At 33.8% G+C, this 20,561-nt stretch overlaps 1 protein-coding gene across 6 annotated transcripts in view; it reads left to right on the forward strand.

Moving 5' to 3' along the window:
• The window catches only part of GPC5 (glypican 5), a 578,936-nt gene that overhangs the window by 323,160 nt on the left and 235,215 nt on the right, over nucleotides 1-20,561 (forward strand). Inside the window, exon 8 of one of the 6 annotated variants that reach the window (XM_030276009.4) lies at nucleotides 1-20,561. This exon is cut by the window's right edge and continues 8,207 nt beyond it. The exons of the other annotated variants lie outside the window; for them this stretch is intronic. Coding sequence (XP_030131869.4) covers nucleotides 1-89 — 89 coding nt within the window. The 3' untranslated portion in view covers nucleotides 90-20,561. 6 annotated transcript variants of the gene reach the window in all.

Here is a 20,561-nt window from a genome sequence, read left to right on the forward strand (position 1 = left end):
ATGTGTGTACACCAGGATTTTCAATTCTCTGCAAAACAAAGTCAAAGAATTGTGTCTCACCTCTGAAGTGTGAGAAGTTGTGCCTCTGATGCTCTTTATCCAGCTTGGCTAAGGATGTCAGTAAGACTGATGCTACTGAGGGGCCAGAATGGAACTGCATATTTTCTTCTAACAGCTCTCCCCTTCACAGAATTAAACAAGTTATCTGTTGTGCTGTTTTGGGCTAGGATAGAATCAATTTTCTTCGTTGTACTTTATAAGGTGCTGGTTTTGGATTTGGAACCAAACCTCCATTAATAAGACAGCAATGTATTAGCTATTAAGCATCAAGGCTGTTCCTGCTTTTCACAGCATCCCATCCCCCTGGGGGCTGAGGAGACACAGCTGGAACAGCTGAGACCAAGTGACCAAATATCCCACACCCTTACGGTGCCATGCTGAGCAATGAAAGCTGTGGAGGGGGACAGAAGCAGGAAGTGGGGGGGACTTCCAGAGTGATGGTGTTTGTCTTCACACTGTTGCATGGAATCCTGCTTTCCTGGAGATGGATGAACACCTGCCTGCCCATGGGAAGTGATGAATGAGTTCCTTGTTTTGCTTTGCTTGTATGCATGGCTTTCACTCTTTCTATTAAACTATCTTTATCTCAGTCCACGAGTTTTCTCACTTTTACCCTTCTATTTCTTTCCGTTCTCGCACTGGGGAGGGGTGAACTAGGATCTGTGTCGCTATGTCTGCTGGCCAGGGTTAGACCACACAACTGCAATAAATTTTGTCTATTTATTCCCTAAGTGAATATATTTATCTTAGCTTATTTTCCACAGATCTTTACTATATATATATTTTTTTTTAAATTTGAAATCTTGAAGAGTGATAGAATGAATGTAGGATTTGTAACTTAGTTCTGTATTATCATTAAAGAGAACTTCTCAATGGTATTGTGCTTAGTGTAGTTTTCTCAGTTGAAAATAAAATTATACTTATCCACAATGTATGTATGCAGGGCTTAAAATAAAAAAGTTTGAGGAATACTAAGCCTGCTATCCATCACTTCTTCACATGACTCTGTAAAGTTCAGTTTAACAGATTAACATCAAAAGAGATGTTTTAAACTCCTGCATAGCAGAGAAGTGATTAGAGAAAAACTACATTCAGATGAGATCATTAGAAATGAGGAAGGGAAAAATGGATGTGAGGAAGTACTATGGCCACACTAAATTATTTCAGAGAAATGACTGTTCCCTCCAGTGAGTTTCCTATCCAAAAGCAAACCCAACCAAATCCTTCAAATGCAGTGTGGTATGGCTTTGTCTAACACATATTGTTAAAGAAATACAGTCTTGAATAATATATTTTAGATTTATTTTTATCTTTTTTGATAAGATCTGTAGAGATTTTCAAATCTTCCTTTCCAAACTGTTAACATTCATTCCCTACAAAATTAAGAGCTGATCTTTCCTTGGTGAATAATTGAAATAAAATGTTAACAAAGGAAAATGCAGAAACAGATGTTAAATTAGTAAGTGGTGGATTTTTTTTTAACCAAATCAGCATACATCTTTTCTATTCCTTATAAGCCATAACTGAGTTTCGAGCTTGACATATTTTCACTTCACATCTGAGTCTTAGTAGGTGTTTTTTAGAGTAGGCTGGAAGCCCTTCCCAGGTACACTACAGTATATATTGTTTTGAACTTAGACTAATTTCAGAAACATCCTTCCTCTGGCACATCATCTTTTATAAGTTAAGAAAAAATCTTCCAGGTGGATCTGCTGCCAATAAGGAATAGTTCCAAAGAAGAGAAATTCAGACCTTTTAGAAGGAAACCTTACTTTTGCTAGAGAAAACAATAAGTTTTCATTATCTGGCCACTAAGCCTTTCCTGGTTTATTTGTTATTTTATTTGTTTGGGCTTTTTCTGTCCATTTATGTAACACAGAATGTGCAACAACTCACTCGTGGAAGTGCTTCAATGTTGTGAAAAACATCTTAGTCAGAATACAGGCTTTTTCTACTAGTAAATCTCTTTATGGATCTCACCATCTCACCTGTAATTCCAGTATTGATATTGGTTTTTCAGAGACTAATTTGCATGCACATGTGAATACATCCAAAGTAGAAACTAAATAATGTACTTCCTTCTCTGTTACCCCTTTGTTTTATTTCAAGTACAGAAAAACAGAGGCAACCCTGTACTGGTATTAAATCACCTTTATGATGATTAATACTATTAATACCCTTTATGGTATTAAATCTTATTTCCTACTTTAAACTTCTGTAAATCACCAAATGTTTCAAAATCTTGCATCACTTATCTTACTCTGCCTTATATATATGCCTAATAAATAGCTGTCTGTTTTCCAGGTTTTTACTCCTATATCTTCCTTTTCTGTAGCATCCTTTCCTATATTCCAGATTACTCTTAAAAAATAGCCATTATTCCTAAACCAAATTGAAATACTTCTGAATCTGTTCCCATATGTTTTATCTTGGGTTCATGGTGACTGTTGCACTTTTGGCATTCTGACATTTTTATTTTGCTAAAGTGTGTCAATTTGGAGAATCATAGGAAGGAAGTAAGCCTTTAGTAATTAATCAGAAATAACATCTAAAGGAATAGAATCACTGCTAAAAACCACCTTATCTTCAAATTTATATAGTTAGATAAATTAAATGTTATATATTTTTATAATTCCTAAAGGTAAATATGGTGAACTTCAGTAACAGTATTTTACTTCTGTAATTTCTGAAAAATTAATATAGAGCATTGTTGTACCTGCCTATATGCTGCATCATTAAAATATAGGAAGACCCTCCAGGAAATGTATTTGGAAATAAATATTAAGTGAGTATAAATCCTTTTTCCTTATACCATAATTTAGGAATAATACCTTGAATATTTAAAAATTGTCTGATTGAATACTTATATTCATGATGGCAAAATCATCTTGTCCATCACCAAACCTAAAGATTATTAGACAGATCAGTTTGAGGGCAACAGAAATCTCCAAAATATAACTGAGTCCATCTTATTTTTGTGCATTCCAATATGGGCCTATCCTTACTTTTTAAACCTATCCATATCCAAGGGAAAAGTATTCAAACAAATGAAATTATTGAAGTCCTGAATTAAATCTCAGTGTACACAGTGCCACTAACATGCTTTTTTCTAAAGTATCAAATTAGAGAGAGAAAGAACAAATATGTTAACTGTATCAACAAATGTAAAAAACTTATTTTTAGAATTAAACAATTACATGAGTGTGGATAATCTGAAAGGACGTATTTATATTTATATTGATATGAAATATATTATTTGAAAAGAAACATCCTTAATTTTTAAAACTGTAACCAAACTTTTTAGTCATATTATACATTATAACTTGAAGAGCATTGTATATTAAATCTTTATTTATTTTCTTTCAATTTTTAATTGAATATAAGAACTGCATCAGAATAAAACTAAAAATCAAATAATCATTAAATTATCTTGTTATAAAAGTTATAAACAAGTGTATTAAAATCTATAAATAAATAGAAATTTAAGTATATTTTGTATTTATCGAAAACAAATGGGGAAATTTTTATCTTTTAATTTGTAAGTTTTTTCTTCTGTTAAAGGGTGCTGGGGATTACATTATAGAAATTTAGCGTGATAATACTCTTTGTTCAAGAGTTTAGAACTCAATGATTTTTTTTTAAATCTAATAACACAGATGAGGATAAAAATGTTGTAAGTTTATTTAAGAATATTTTTGTATTTGTTTCCATCTTGCCATGAGTTTAGCATAATGTTTATTAGCTACAGAACTAATGCAAAAGGAAAGACTGTGTAATAGCAGATTCAGAAGTATATGTCAAATTGAAGTCAGTGCAATAATTTTGTATTTTCAGTTGCAAAGTTTGGTATAGATAGATTTCTTATCACTCGGATCCATGATGATCTGTAGATTTAGTAGTCTTGAGGACCTTGATATAACCTGGATTTTGTGAACATTAAAAACACTAAATTAATTCTGACTTTTTCTAAGGTTGCTATGAATTTTATAATTTAAATATTAATGAGATGGGGCATTTGCTATAAAGCATTTTGCAGGCTGAAAGAGAAGTTCTTAATTTAATGTGCTACATTTAGTATCTAAAAATTTTCAGCTTGTAAAATTCTTTTATTTCTTTCAATCCTTTCAAAGGGGAAATGAATGGGTTATTCAATCACTGGTATTATAATTATCGCAGATTCTATTGCAGAGAATTTTCTATTTGCTGCTTAATCTCTGTCAGGATTCTTTTCTAAATCCTTGTCTTTCAACAAACTGGTTACATTTTTTATTATATTTACACAAGTCTTTAAGTGCTATTAACTTACAAAGAAACCAAAATAATGTAAATATATTTGAAAATCTACTTTTCATGTAAAAGAAATATTTCTAAATTAAATAAAAATAAATCCTTCCTAGCACAGTTTTCTGGCTCTTGAGTAGTTCAGTATTTGTCACTGTGCTATAATAGTCTCAGTGATGTTTTTTCCCAGTTTCTGGTTGCTGTCATTTCTGCTGATAACGAGTGGGTTGCCTAGAAGTTGAAATGAGAAAAAGTCACTTTTCTGACTAGATGGTCATATAGACTTGTATACACATGTTTAAAGAAACCAGTTTCATATATTGTAATTGCCTTGAACCCAGAGCCTTCTTGCTTTCCTTCTATTTCCTCTCTGTCCTATGGGAGCGTGAGTGACAGTCTTGGAAGGGGTTTGGCTGGTGCTGAGGTCAGCCCACCACATATATACTGTCAGATAATTACACCTATACACAGCAGTCATAAATGCTACAGAATATCTAAAACCCATTCCCCATTTATTCTTCAATGTAACTTGAGTGTCATTTGTCCCACAATAAAAATTCTGATGTGTTTTGCATGACCACAACACATTATTGCGTGGGTTTTTTTTTGTTTTAATAATGAATTCTGAGTTCTTATTAAAGAGTGACTTAAGATCATACCTAATGTTATTCTATATATTTGGCTATAGGGAAAAAATAATTTTCTTGCAGCTTTTATTTGGCTTACTAAATAAATAAGCTATGTATTATATCACTCTAGAATTTAACTCTGTGTAGCCACTGTCAGTTATTATGCCCTCATGAATGTCTAAAATATAAAGATCCTTTCCCTGTGTTGTAAAAATAATGTCCAGAGTTGCAATGCATCATACTATAAAGGTCTTAAGTTTTTATGCTCAGAGAAAATTGATTTTTTTCCACTCATCAGCATTTTTATTAATCCTTTTCTCAAATATATGTGAAATGCAGAGTCCAAATTTATTAGCTAGCTTATATAAAATTAAATTTCAGTTCAACTATGAAACAAAATATGAGAGAAATACAGACTTTTAAAAAATTCCTTTCTTGTTCAAACAGTGAATATAAGTGATATAAAGTGGGATTTGTCTCAATTTAAAGGTCAGTTGCTAAATTTAGAGTACTCTAGATTCACTTTATATTCTATCAAGAAAATTGGAAAATTCCGAATAAAGTTTTCTTGATTAAAAACTGTGGAATTAAGAAAACTTGGATTATATTTTCCCCATATATAGGTATTTTTCTATGATGACAAGAGAGAGACTTTAGATCACTCAGAAGATGGAACGGTATCTAAATATAATTCCATTAAAATCTAGCTTCATGCATAAACCTGGTTTTCAAAAAAAATCTTAGGCATTTTAGCAAAACTCGTCTTGATTTCTGAATGCCCAAGTTTTTTTTTTTTTTTTCATGGAAGCTAGAATTCTTATAGACTACATCTCAGATATAATTATGCATCTCCATATGATTTTCTTTTCAATAAAGAATCAAATTTCTTTCTGAAAACTTTTATGTGAGTTTTTAAGTACTGTATAATAAAATAATAAAAAGAACCACTGGAAATAATATATTTTAATTTCTGATGAACCAAAGCCATTAAGTAAACCTTTACCTGCAAAAGGGTTGAGTTAAACTGAAAACCAGATTATAGATATGTAACATAGAAATGCATTTTTAGAAAAAACTTGGGAGATTTGGCCTTCAAAATATGTGATGAAGCTAGCAATACATAACAATACATATAACTACTTTTTGCTTATCATTTTTGGTTGGTTTGGCACTTTTTTGTCACAGTTGATGCTGGTGAAAATTACCGTTTTGTAAAGCACTGCCTACTGGTTCAGTCATGACAGCTAATAATAACCTATGCTTTTCCACCAAAGGAAATTCTCATATTTAAAAAATAATTACTATAATAACTTGCATGCAGTGCATTACATAATTATGCATATAAGATTTTAGTCTTCCTTTTTTAAAAAATAACTATGTTTGTATTTATTTTATTAAACTCTCATAGTGGGGATGCTGGCCAAGTTTTCATTACTAAAATCTTAGAAGTCCTTAGAGAACTCAGTGTTTATGTAAACTTTCTTAGCAACACTGGAGAGCTAAATCTCCAGTACATTCATGAGGAAAATTCTAAGAACATAAGTAAACAGATGGAAAATTATTAATATCTCAAGATTGTCTAATGTAGTCTAATAATGGCTCCATGCAATTCTCTTCATACTTTTGTTATAATGTTTCATTTCTAGTTTCACAGTACAAATATGCATGTTTGCTGTCTGTTACTGTAAAAACTTTTATTACAAGAAACTAATAAATCTAATCCACTCTGTTCAATTTTTTATCCTGGACAATGCCAGTTCTTACTCAGAACTCAAAGTGCTCACATAATTGATCACAAAAGAGATTTCTAACTTAAGCAGGAAAGACTCTTTCCTGCTCTGCAAGGATAAACCAGGTATTAATATTATAAATGTAGAATGTTTTACAACCTCTAAGGGACTCCTACAGATTTGACCAGTCAATTATCGGCAGATTTTTTAACTGTCTAAAACATTTCCTCAAAGAAAACAGCTGTCTCATTTTAAGAGTCAGGATGCCTAATGGAGGCTGTGGAAAGAAACATGCCTTCTATGAATAACATGAAGTAATTAACTATGAAAGAAACAAACTCTTAAAATGTGTTTATTTTTCCACAGTATTTAATTTACTGTCATGTAAGTTTTAATTAAGTTTTTGTTGAATACTAACCTTAGCCTCTGGTGAAATCTTTTCTCTACTTACATAGACATGATGAACTTACAGTGTCTCAGAAATGCTTCCATTAAGTTTTGCAAAACAGCAATATGTAAATTTTCATTGCTTTCCTATTAAAATATCTATTCAAGAGCAAAATATCAGGCAATGCTATGAGATTAGGAAACTAAGAGCATTCTTAGTTTTCAATTAAATTTTAGTCAGATTTCTTCAGCCTTTGCTCTGTAACCAGCGACTGGACTCTGTTTAGAGTAAGAATGGCTCTTTTGGACAGAAGCTTTATTTTTACTGCATTTGCAAAGGTTTGCTGCATTGTCTCTTTCTGAATGGGTGCTAATCACTCTTTCATAAACAAAGTGTATTTCTAAATCTAAGTTTTGGCACTTTGCTCAAGTATTCTGTTTTAAAGTGAGGTGCTGACATAGGTACTGGTGTCTTCTCTGTTGTGTCAGTGACAGGTCTGAGGCAATGGGCTGGAGTTGTGTCAGGGGAGGTTTGGGTTGGATATTAGGGAAAGGTTCTTCCCCCAGAGGATGGCTGGGCACTGGAACAGGCTCCCCAGGCCAGTGGTCACAGCACCAGCCTGACAGTTCAAGAAGATTTAGGACAATGCTCTCAGGCACATGGTGTGACTCTTGGGGATGTTCTGTTCTGGGCCAGCAGCTGGACTTCAGTGACCCTTTTGAGTCCCTTCCTGTTGTAGCCTGAATTGCTGCTAGTAAAGTCCAGGGTAAAGAAGCAGAAAGGGCCTTTGCATGGCACCCACAGATGTTTAATTCAGCCGTGTGGTGAGATGTTCAGAGTCCCAGGCACACACATACACAGAGAATCCCGGTTTCTCTCTCTCCAAGGCCCTGGGGTGCTCTGGTTTTGGGGCAATACAAAGATAAGGGCCAATCAGGGAATAGGGAGGGAGTGACTCAGGGACATGGGAGTCAACCTAAGAAGATGGGGAAGGGGCCCATGGGGTTTTATGGGCTTTTTGAGGGAAGCTTCTTGTCTTTCCCCAACCCAGGGGATGCCCCCCAGGGTCTCCACACCTTCCAACTTAGGATATTCTATGATTCTAATAAAAGTATGTTCCTGTGGATTGAAATGCCCATTGTTTCCAGTAGTGGCCTGTAGTTGATAACATTACTCCTAGAAGCACTAGTGTTCTGTAGAAACATGAAGAAAAAATACAGAGCACCAGACTTTCAGCTTGTTGTCTCTTTAGTGCAGTGCATTATCTTCTGTATTCCTCTTTCAGGATTAGTTCTGTTCTGATGCCTCTCATTCTGTCTTGATCCAGCTATGCTTTGCAGTGTTATTGTGAACCACTTTAATGTGCTTACGTACTCTTACTGTGCTCCAGCAGCATTGGTCTCTCTATGTTCATTCTTTCCATTTTGTAGCCAAGTCCACCTGCTGTCAAGAGCACTCATATCTGTCTTATTATGCTGTCATATTTCCTACTACTTGTATTGACTGCTGTACCTCTTCAGTAGAGAAGGGAATATTTAATGTGAGAGTACCCTGACACTTCTGAACAATGATCTGAGGCACAGTATAGATCAGAGGATTGCTATAATAGCTTTTGTTGGCTCTTTTCAGCACTGAACAACAAGTGAACTATTTTTGCATTTAGTTACAATCCTCTACATACTGTAATACTAATAATGATAATAGTCAGAGAGCAATAAGATTTCTTTCAGCCCCAAAATGCATTTGTTGTAATCAGAGAAGATAATTTAGGGTGAAGTAGTGATCATTAATCTAGGATATCTAAACTGTCTGAAGACCTCTAGCTGCTGTGAGAAAAGAAGAGTTCTCTTGCTGGAGTAGTTCTTTTGCTGCAGAAACTCTCCTGAGATGAAAAATTTGGCAATTTCCCTTATTTGGTTAATTCTAAACCCTGCTGGTTCCTTGTGGAGATGTGCCCTGTACTCAGTATGGTTGCTTTGTATTGCTTCAAGGCTCAATACTTTACAAAGCTGCATCTCTCCCATCCCTTATAAATTCTGTCATTAGACTATTTTTTAATTCTATTTTTCTTTTTCTGGAATTGTTTGTGAATTGATTTACATACTATCAGATGCAGGTAGATACTGTGCTGTGAAGAGACTGACCTTTGGCAATATACAACACAAGTGGTGAAAATGAAATTGCCTTTTCCTCTCTCAGTCTTATAAATCTAATATTATTAGTAGCTAAGGTAATGACATCCACTAAAATTATTGCTTTTATCCTGCTAATGTCCTTTTAACTTTGTATTTGCTATTTTTTTACTCATAGCAGAAAGTGAGTCTTGTGTCTCGTGACATTTCTTTTGGGAGATTTTTTTACAGTGAGTTTAATACAGTAATTCAAATGCAAACCTACAAAATAGCCTAAAAATAAGAATTGCTCTAAGCAATGCCCCCTCTTCAATATTTGTGAGGTGCTTGCAATATTCTTTGCTCTTATGCAATGAATAAATAACTGAAAGGAGCCATATAATTGTGAGGCCCCATATTTCTTTGGGGACAGTACAATGTAAATCTCGTTGAGAACTGGAATGACTGTTGTGATATGACATCCCAATGGAAGTCAGTGTCCTCCTTAGAGAATATAAGACTTATAGCTGTGGGAAAACCACCTTGGAACTGATAGGCAATCCTGCAGCAGGTACAGGATCTGTGGTAGCATATGTTTAAATAAAAGCCACAGACTCACTGAACTTTCATATTAACAGAAGGACAGAGGTGCATCGCTTTGAAAGAAAATCCCTGTTGCAAGTGTTCACAACAGAGAGTTACTGGGCATTTTGCTTTGGCAAGTTGTGCTCTCTTCAACAGAAGAGGTCTCTTAACAGAGACTTCAGGAGAGTACAAAATAGGATCAGATAATTTATCTTCCCTTCTGTCCACTGTAAGCCTTCTAGTGAAGTTGGACTCACTCCACATCCACTCCTTGGACTCACTGACTGCTTCAGGCCATATTTAACTCCTTTTAAGGTAACTATTCACTTTATTTATGTTGAGTTCTCCTCTGTGTTATTGTATACGGTACAGTTATTCTGCCATACAGGATGAAGCTTTAGCAGTTCTGTGAGGATCAATAAGGTAAAACAACAGTATTCATTCTGAAAAACCATTATTCCTTCTGTAAAGCATTACATCTTTAGCGCTACCTTTTCTTATCATATAATAATTTATAATAATAATAATTTTACCTTTTTTAATGGTTTATATGATAGGACTTAAAGCTCTAATAGTAAACCTTGAAAAAATACTCTTTGTACATATGGACATGTTTTTAAAGACTAAAAGTCAATGCAGATTTGCTGACACAAAGTTGTGGACATGTTTAGAAGACTATGGATATCTTAAAATACTTATGATAATTTTGAAATAACATCAGCCTGTCATGAGGAATCTATTTTCATTCAAAATGAGGAATAAGGTGTTTGAGTTGGGGAAGGAAAGGAAAATGAAGAGAAATGAACCGTGATGGGTGGGAGAATTTGGATACCCTGTTAATCATTCTTGTAAGTAAAATCACAAGTAATGTCTTTTATGTTTTTCTATATATTTATTCCTGAAATCATTGGGTCTGGGAAACATCCTTGCTGGCAGATGATTTGAGCTTGTTTTGACACATATCAATCACAGGACTGAAACAAAGAAATAGTTCTTTACTGTTTCTCTCTATGTATTCCAATTTACAGTAACATTATCAGATTATCAAAGTAACACAGAGACATAGGTATGTAGAAAAACATACACATAAGATATAATCAAATCTGCTTATTCACTCTTCTCACAAATTTTCAAATTGACGTTTCTTCACAAATTTACATAATTTCTCCAAAGATATCTTTTGCCAGGACTCATCCTTCCCCTTGCCAGGATTTTAACTTTATTACTGACATATTAGTATGTTTAAATACAATTTAGGCCAGTTTGCTCTTCTTTGTATTTCATTAATCTGTACAAAACTATTTTAGGTATAGTTTGCTTAATTGCAAAAGAGAAAGCATAGTAAAAGATTTCAGAAAGACTGACAGTTTTATTCTGAGTAAATACATACATGTCAGTGGCATAAATATAAGATCTTCTCTGTATTGCTACTTCAGAAGTAGGTTAATTTACCTTAAAAACAGTCACCTGTTTAACTGGTCTAGCAAAGTTTTACTGATGCAATCAGGACCACCATATGTATATGCATAATGTGAATAATTTTGTAGGGGCAAGATAGATCTAGATTAAGGTAACAATAATCCCGTGCCTATTTTGAGGGCTTTCTCCAAAGGAAGGAGAGTAAAGTGTTTCTGGTCCAAAAAGTCATGCACTTTCTTCATAAACAACTAAACTCGTGGGAGGACTGATGAATGGTTGATGCTACTGTGATCACAGATTCTCAGCCTTGTATGACTTTCATAAATCCTTTCACCAGGATTTTTTCATCAGGACTCAAAATTTTTTGGTTTTTGAGCCAATTTTTCTATCTCATTTGCTATAGTAGAACAGCTTGAACCAAGACCTTGCTCTGTGTCTGCCCCATTGGAGCACCTCAGTACTGGGAAACTGAACTGAACAATGTCAGTATCACCTATTGGGCAGGCCTGGGAGAAGAGTAGACTTATGTGATGAAGTGGTTCCTCAGGAGAGGATGAAGGAATTGCATGTCTTGGAGATGTGGGAGGAGGTGAAATGACTCCTGGGAACAGGGCTGCCTGGGGAAGAATTCCCACAGCCTGGGGCCTGGGTAATACCTCTGAAACCTCTCCTAGCCACATGACATCTCACTTGTCTTGAGCAAGGCTTAGCCTAAAATAGGAAGCAAAATCAGTAGAACCTACATAGGATGGCAGAGCTCTTAGAAAGGAAAAGCAAAAACAAGCAAGAGAAACGACCAGAGAAAAGTGAATACCAGAGGAAGAGGCCTAGAGAAAGAACGTAAATGATGAGCACAGAGAATAAAACTAATAAATGCAAAGGCAATCAAAATAAAGGAACAGGTCTCTAAGGAAGGTCAGAGATCCAAGCAGGTGTGAAAATTCAATTTGCATTTTGAAAAAAAAAAAAGCTTAGTCTGTTTGAAACCCAAATTTCTACATGCTGATGAGGAAATTGTGAGCTCAAGATTGCATTTTTACAATAACTGATTTGTATGCAGTAACAGTGCAGGTCCTCAACACATACCAGGTGGCATACACTTGTGATTATAAGCAATATTTTAGTTATATTACACATGGATGATGCACTGATTCTTGGGTATTTCTGAACCTTTTCTTCTTGTGCAAGCAGAATGACTTCATACATTATGTTCCATATTTCTGTTATACCAATCTCCTTCAGTTAGATGTAAATATATATTTTTTTTTTTTTTTTAAGAACCCAAGCTGGTCCAAGGTGAATTAAAAAAATTGAAGTAAAACCAAAAGTGATTTGATGCTAACTTTTCCTACCTAGGTAAATTCCTGCTTCTTCAATGTCATTGTATTTATTGAAGAAACACCTGCCCTTAAGCATGACAGTCTCCTTGCTCCTCACAGGTACAGATTCCATTTCTCCAGTCACATCATGGGAGCAAGTGATACAGTGGTTCCAGAAATGCTGCCATTCAACACCATCTCATATTTAAAAGTGGACAATTATGTTCTTATGTATTATGTTTTACATGTCATTGTGGATACCTGTAAGAATCTCAAACATTAATAAGCTAATTTAAACAGTAACAACAAAAACCCCAAACCAAAACAAAAGCAGTAATATAAAAAAAAGTAAGAAAAGACAAGAATAAGAGAACTTTAGGTTCCTTTAGATTCCTGCCATTGGCAGATATCTCAGGTTGCAAGGTGTGTCTTCCTGTGTCTTTTAATTATATGAATGAACTCAGAATGACAGTTTTGTAGATTATTTATTGTTTCAAAGGTCTCCTGAGTCCTTTTGATGCACACTTACTATGCTTAATTGTTCTTCTAAAAAAAATTTCACAGAAAATATTTTGAATAGTTTTTGAATACTGCAACATTTTGGTAAGAAAATGTACAGCAGAAGCAGATAAAATAAAAGGATTATAATTACAGTGGATGGGCTATCAAGTATTGCATTTGCTATTAAGCAAATTCACTTTTTGTAGTGTCTCAAATGCCAGTGTACAACGAAAAGTAATCTTTTCTTTTTATGAAATAAATCACAATATAATTTATCAGTTCCTACTTTTCCCCATCCCATAGGGCATTGTATTCTCCTGTGTCTCTCCATCCCAAAAACAAAAAGAACCAAAAACTCCAAATAAAAACATGCAGTGAAAAAACCCCAACCCTTCTGTAAATGGGTTTATTTTATGAGCTAATAATTTTAATATATTCAAGGAATATAAATAATTATTCTTTCTCAGATTTAAAAAAAAAATTAAACAGCAATATCATTGTCAAAGACCAGGTTGATAGTGACAAATGAGACTCACATAAAATATGTAGTTCCATGTCATCCTGTCTGTCCTTATGTTAATGTAGAAACGTTTCTTAAAAGGTATATTAAATGATAAATCCCATTTGGCTTTAATAATTTTAGTAATGTAATTCCTATTCCTTCTCTTCTGGGATCATAGTATAGCACAGGAAATCTCCTAGGACCTAATTCTGCCAGTTTTACCCTGACCAGTCATTTAATCCACCATAATCCCATGGAAAAAATTTTAGGGATTTGTAAAGGAAGGTGCTAGTCAAAATGAAAGATATATCTATACACACGAGTTATGATTGCTATTTTTAACTTTCTAAAATAATTTTATTTCTAACGTCTGGTCTTAATTCAAAATGTGTTGTGGGAAGAGAAGGAATTCAGGTTATCAACTTTGATTATTTACAAATGTCCATAGTTTTCAGTTTTGCAAATCATAGGTAATCAAGGTGATGTAGTAATTTCTCTTATAAATCACTGCTCTTCCCTGCTTTTTGATTGGCCAAACATTATACTTCTCTGATTAAAGTTTCTTTTTCTGTGTGTGGAGATCTGAAGGAAAAAGAATTCTCTCAGTCATTTCCAAAATTGAGAAAAAATAAAAATTATTGTTCCATAAAAAATGTCTGTAAAGAATTTCCACAATTTGAAGCAGTTTGTGTGTTGATTATCAGCAAATTCTGTGAGTGCCAACCCATGAAGATCAGACCTAATTAAAATACCAAACCCTTAAAATCTATTGAGTCCCTAAGCAGTAAATTTCAACACAGTAGCACGATTTTCCTGGTGTGCTGCGAATATGTGTATATGTGCAATGCTAATTCTCCACACAGAGCATGGTGCAACTTGAGTAGAAATACTTACAATTTCTTTTCTAATGGAATTCTTGTTGGATTTGAAGCGGGACACCAGAACAGGAGACAAGATAAGATAATTATACTTGTATTTCTCCCTTTTACTACTTATTAAATGCTGGTCTTATTTCATTTGACAAGGTAGGCAAGATACAGTCTTTCATTTTATAAATTTTGTGCAGGCTTTCTCATTTTTATCCACAGTACTTCTGAAATGAAGATACTAATTCAGAATACTTTAGAGGATCTGTTGATTGTATTCCTTTTGAAAGCCAAATAAACTTCATGAATAAAATTCTTCTTTCTAGCAGACTCTAGTTTTCTAGAATTTCTAGCTTTGGAACATCAGTATATTTACCTACAATGTACTGAGAAGAAGATATCCTCAAGTCATGACCCTATTTCACCAGGGGGCTTTCTGGATGAAACAAATGTGTTTAAATGCTCATTTAATTCTGCTGACATTTTGGTTCCAAAACCCAGAAAATCTACTTTCTTCTTTCAAGCTTGAGTCCTTGCTCGTATTTTGTGTGTAATTACTTTTAAATTGCTACAGTGATTTCCTTCCAGAACACCTGGTGGATGATGCCTCATATTTATCCGTCCCTGTAGGGATGGATAAATATGAGGTATTCTCCTGTAGGGGACATGTGGGCAGAATTACACTTTACCTATATATGCTTTACTGTTCTGCACTGCTACAATATATAAGATATTTTCCCAGATGCCCCCCTAGAACTTAATATCTCTGTCCATCTTAAACATGGAGCAAAGATTTTGATTTTTCTAAAATAGAAAACTTGCTTGGAAACAATAGGTATTCACATTTTCAATAGCTATTTCATTTTAATTTTATTTGAGTATCTAGTCCATCAAAATTTAATCTCTCATTTCAGAGGCTTTCTTGTATAAACCTTAATAGCCATTAATCAAATACTACATTATTTCCTCACACAATTAACAACTGAAGTCATCAGTGGAAGAGAAAGCAGCAGAATGAAAAGAGAGATTGGGAGGACAGCAAGTTAGAAGGTTAAAAATAACCACGGGAAACAGCAGAGCTACCTGTGACAAATTGCTAGAATGGAGCTTGGAATCTGGCCTTCTCATTCCACAAAATTAAGAAAGCTTGGCAAGAATTTTTAGCTGCAGAACTGGAAAAAAGTAAGTTAAAATTGGTCCTGTGCTTTATTCTGAAAGAGTGATAAAGCACAGAAATGCTGGCTTTACTTGTCTTTTTCCTTACTATGAACTGTATTTTTCCATTTCATCATTTTTCAACCATAGGGCCTTCAAAATAGCTTTTCATTAAATTAAATAAAATCAATTTAAATTAAATAATGTGTGTTCTTTCGAGGAAATTTATTTAATTATACATGGTTTTAAAACATAAATTACTTTTAGCCTACATTTTAAAGGAGTAACTGGGATTGGCCATACACTGTAGTCCTGCTTTCTCTCCCAGGAAACCCAGAATTCAGGTGGATCCTGCAGCCTTCCCCCGAACACAGGGAGACATAAAGTTTACCCCTTTGTTTGTTGATCAAAGTGGATTAAATAAAAAGGGAGAAAAGTGTTTCTGGATTACTTATAATTACTTTCTGGCCCAGAAAATAACCTGCTTGACTTCTGTCATCCAGACTTAGTTAAATCAAAATTTACCTCTGGAGTGTAGTTTTGTTACAAGCAATAATGAATGATCTAAGGGTGTAAGAAAGACAGATTTGTAGGTGGATATAAATTAATTAGATCTATTTAGTAAATTTTGAATTACTTTACGTGTGGCTGATATAAAACCTGCTGATTTCTGACCTACTGTGTTTCCAGCAGAGCAGTTTCAGATTTGTAGAAGCTGATACGTAGCCAGACATTGGTACTGTCTTGCTTGGTGAGGACAGAAAGTTTCCTTCTGCAAATATCCGTGGTAAAAGGGAGTCCATCTTAATACTAGCTGGGGAGTTTTGTCTGGAGTGTAAGTGCCGGTCTTGGACTCATACTTGGAGGAACAAACTGAAGTCAACATATAAGTCTAATGAAAACTTTATTTCACTTAATGCTGATAATCAGCATCTATCAGAAGTCATGTGAATATTACAATTCCTGTCAGAGGACTAGGCCAGTCAATGCTATTTGTTCTATTTCAGATCTCAGATGGCCTGGGAAATTCCTGTCTCCCTCTGGTGAGGATACATAAGAAAATCATGTTTTGTTTGAAGTAAAGGGGAGATAACTAAAGCTTCTAAGTGGTATTGAGAGGAGATAAAAAAGAGAAATAAATAATAATTATTTGTATATTAGAAATAGAAGATATGTAAAAAGCATAATGCTTGCATGATTACTTAATCAGTTAAATTGTTCATTAACAGTGGGATTCATTCAGTAATAGGGTGAGCTGTCCCTCATGCCGTAATGAAAAGAAAATTAAATTAAACTATTTCCATTTTACATGCAAAGAGTGCCCAGAAGCAAACATGTTTCAATGTAGTTATTAGCTCCTTCCTGATCCAGTTACTTCCTTTATACTGCATTGTATTCAGAAACAAATTAAAATAATTTAATTGAGATTTTCAAAGTCAAGCACGTGGAAGTTATGGAATAATAGAGGTGGACCTTAATTTTTGTCCTATGTGCTTGAATGAGCTTGAATGTATACTAGGATCCTGTGGAAATGTTCATAAGGTAGGAACTTAGTATCCTGTCCCACAGGCTTTTATAATGTAAATTTTCAGGACAATTTCTTAGCACTTACTCCTTCAGGAAAATAGTAAACATTTCCTATGTGTAATTTAAGAGTCTTCTTGCCCTGCAGACCACATTGCTTTCACAAATATGACAGCACTATTACATCTGCCATCTAAGTATCTGAACCAAAAGACTATCTGAGAAACTGAAGAAAGATGGTCAGAAAAAAGTTTCAGTTTGTCCTAAGTTTCTTTTTTTCTGACCTGAGATTTAAATGATCTCTGCTTTCCCAAAATCTGGATACAAACTAACTGTGATGTATGGCATTTGGAAAGAGCATATTGTTCCTTTTATATCTTGCTACTCTCTTTTTGAATCCCTAGTTTCATAGGCGTAGTTATTACTGTTCTATTGGAAATACAGATTGAATCCCTAAATGATGTCTTTGGCAGTGCTTGACATACAGGTACCTTTTTCTATTAGTACAGGGACTAGGGAAAAAATATGGAAATTTAATTGTTTGCATCTTAGAAAAAGCTCAAAATATCATGGAGAAAATGGCATTTCTGTAACAGAGAATCTCCATGCAAAAAGGCTTTCATTCTAGAACTCTGAGGTGAGAGTCTAAGTACAAGGTTCGTGCTTATTGTCCCAAGAAACATTGCAGTAAACTGAGAAAAATGTTACTGTGTTCCTATTTGCTACTTTCTAGAAAGAAATGGGAAAATAAGCTTCATCATTAGGCTCAAAAGGAGAGGAAAAAAAGTCATTACTTCTAAAAATGGTAATAGAAAAGAAACATTTTTTGTTTTAAGTCCTGCTGGTAGATATACCTGACAACGTTCCTTTAATTTCTCTGGAGTGCTTCTTAAAAGTTGAATTCTTAGTTTGCACAAACGGTGAGAATTTTAGATTGTTTCTTGGCTTCCACCTTATTTACCAACATTAAATATATGCTTTGGGAACGAAAGGGCAGGAATGTTGTCTATACATGTCTGTATGTATTTCACTCAGATATTTAAATTTTAAAAAAACTAATTTATTGCAATGTTAACAAGGCTTTAATGTGATTTCAGCTGTAACTTATCATTAACTTTTTTTTGGTGTCTCTTTCATCCTGTGATTCTCTGCTCCATCCCAGCTACCTCTTCCTGCCCCTGCATCAGTTCTGTTCTGGCATGGGCACCTGTGCAGCTGTGGAGAAATCAAGACTGGGAAACTGACTTGTTACAACCATTCAGATAAACCATTCAAATAATTTTTTCTTCTATGCAATCACACAGCTTTTCCAGGTGAACACAGGGTACTTCACCCAGCTCGTCAAACAAGAGTAAGGGGCAGATATTCAAATTACTACTGAATGTAAACCTATGTTTTTGAGGCACCTGGTGTATAGCTAGAGAATTCTGATTTCATAGCTTTGTAAAGTCAAAATGTGCCAGTAATATGCTAAGTGTTTGTTATTAGCACTAATTTATTATATACCTAAATGATCTTGATATTACTTCTAGAGATTCAGTAAAAATAGATATTTTTCCACACAGAAATTTTGAATTATTCACTAACTCTTAATGTGGTCCAATGCCTAATGCTTAATTTCAGTAGTTAAAAAATAGTGTTTTGTCTCCTTAAACTAAGATCAGCATTTTGTGTAGTGTTACATATGAATTTTTAAATTCCCTATACTCTCTTCTGTTAAATGTTCAGAAAATGCTAATTTATAAAATCTCTGGTTAGAAGAATCTATTTTCCACTACATTTCAAGTTTATTACATTATTTTCATTGTTGATTTCTAAATTAATTCATCTTAATTAAAGAAGATTTGGTACACTAATTCTTATATTTTCATTAAATGGCAGCACTAAAATTTTCAGTGTCTGGTGTATAGTTTATTCACCATGATAATGGTATGATGTGAAGATTCCTTTACTGTAAGAATATTTTAATGAATAGTCTGTTAAGTTGTCTTGCTTCCATTTAACTCACATGCATTGAGAATCTTTAAAACTTATTGCTTGTGATTTTTCATGGAACTTCTGTACTGATGCAGCCAGCATAAGAAATATAATTACTCCTGAGGTTTCAGCATTCTAATTCCTGTGCTCTAATTTTATGATTACTTAAAAAAAAAGGAAAAAAGATAGTATTAAATGATTTTTAAGCAACATAGAAATGTATGTCAACAATACTGTATTATAAGGAATGATAATAAGATGCATCTTACCTTCCTCATTCAAGTTTGAATTACCTTGCTGTTATTAACCAGAACAACACTGTACTAAGAAACAAAAATAATGAAGAAAATATTGCCCTGTATAATGGAAAATAAATTGAAATTATCAGTTCAGAATGCTAAATGACATTAACAGTCTATCACTATTTACCTGTGAGAATGAGATTAGAATATTTATGAATCCAGATAGAATTGAAGCTGTGGGTTTTTTATGAATTGTTTCATTCTGAACAGATAAATGTCAGCCAGATCATTGAAAATCTAATCTAGTTCTTAGAAATATTAATTTCAAATGCATATCCTTGTATGTATTTTGATGCTGTATTGAGCAACTTTCTGCAACTTCTACCGTATGAAGAACTTGAAATTAGTATTTAAAACATTGCAAATAATAGCGTACAGCAACAGAAAAGGAAACAGGTAAAGAGAAGGTAGTTCACTATGTTTGTTACTATAATTTCCAATATGCTTATTACTATAAAGATTTCATGTTTTTCTAGTTATACTGCTGTTTGAAAAAAATATTTAAAAAGGTAGGATGGAGCCCCAGCATTTTCTAGATTGCAATCTTGACATTGGAGTTGGCCCTATATAATCAAGCTTGATTCAAAGAATAGCTCCTCATGAAATGGACTTTAGTTTTAAAATTATATAGTCTTTTCTGGATCTTATTTGGCAGTATGAAACTGCATCTTTCAAAAACAATCTGCTCTGTGTTGATGCAGCAAGCTAATAAAAGCAAATAAAAACTCTGTTTATGAAAGCATATGGCAACCCTTATTTTTGTAAAATAACAAAACTTGCTGTGAAGTTCATATATAAATAAAAACTTAATTCAAGGAAAATGTGAACAGTTGAGAAGAAATATAACGTGGAGCAGCTTTGATTTATAAAATCTGATAAAATATTATCTATATTGAAAATGTGGAAATGGGAACAATTTCCCTTCCTCTCTTCATGATTCATATACATTTATATGTTCCCGAATAAGTGATCAATATGTATCTTCTAATAACCCCTCACCTATTAATAAAACAGATATGATATGCAAGTTGAAGAATAATTTATTTTCCATGGCAGAAAATCTTTTTGTACGTAACAGTTAAATTAGTGAGATGTATTAGGACTTGAACACTGGTAAATAGAACCTAAATAAGCAAAAGCCAGAAAAGAAGAAGCTGCTGAGACTAAATGCTTCAAAAATCTTGGTGCATATTTCCATGTACCTGAGACATA

The sequence above is a fragment of the Taeniopygia guttata genome, chromosome 1 (genome assembly GCF_048771995.1).
Source record: "Taeniopygia guttata chromosome 1, bTaeGut7.mat, whole genome shotgun sequence".
Lineage (NCBI taxonomy): Eukaryota > Metazoa > Chordata > Aves > Passeriformes > Estrildidae > Taeniopygia > Taeniopygia guttata.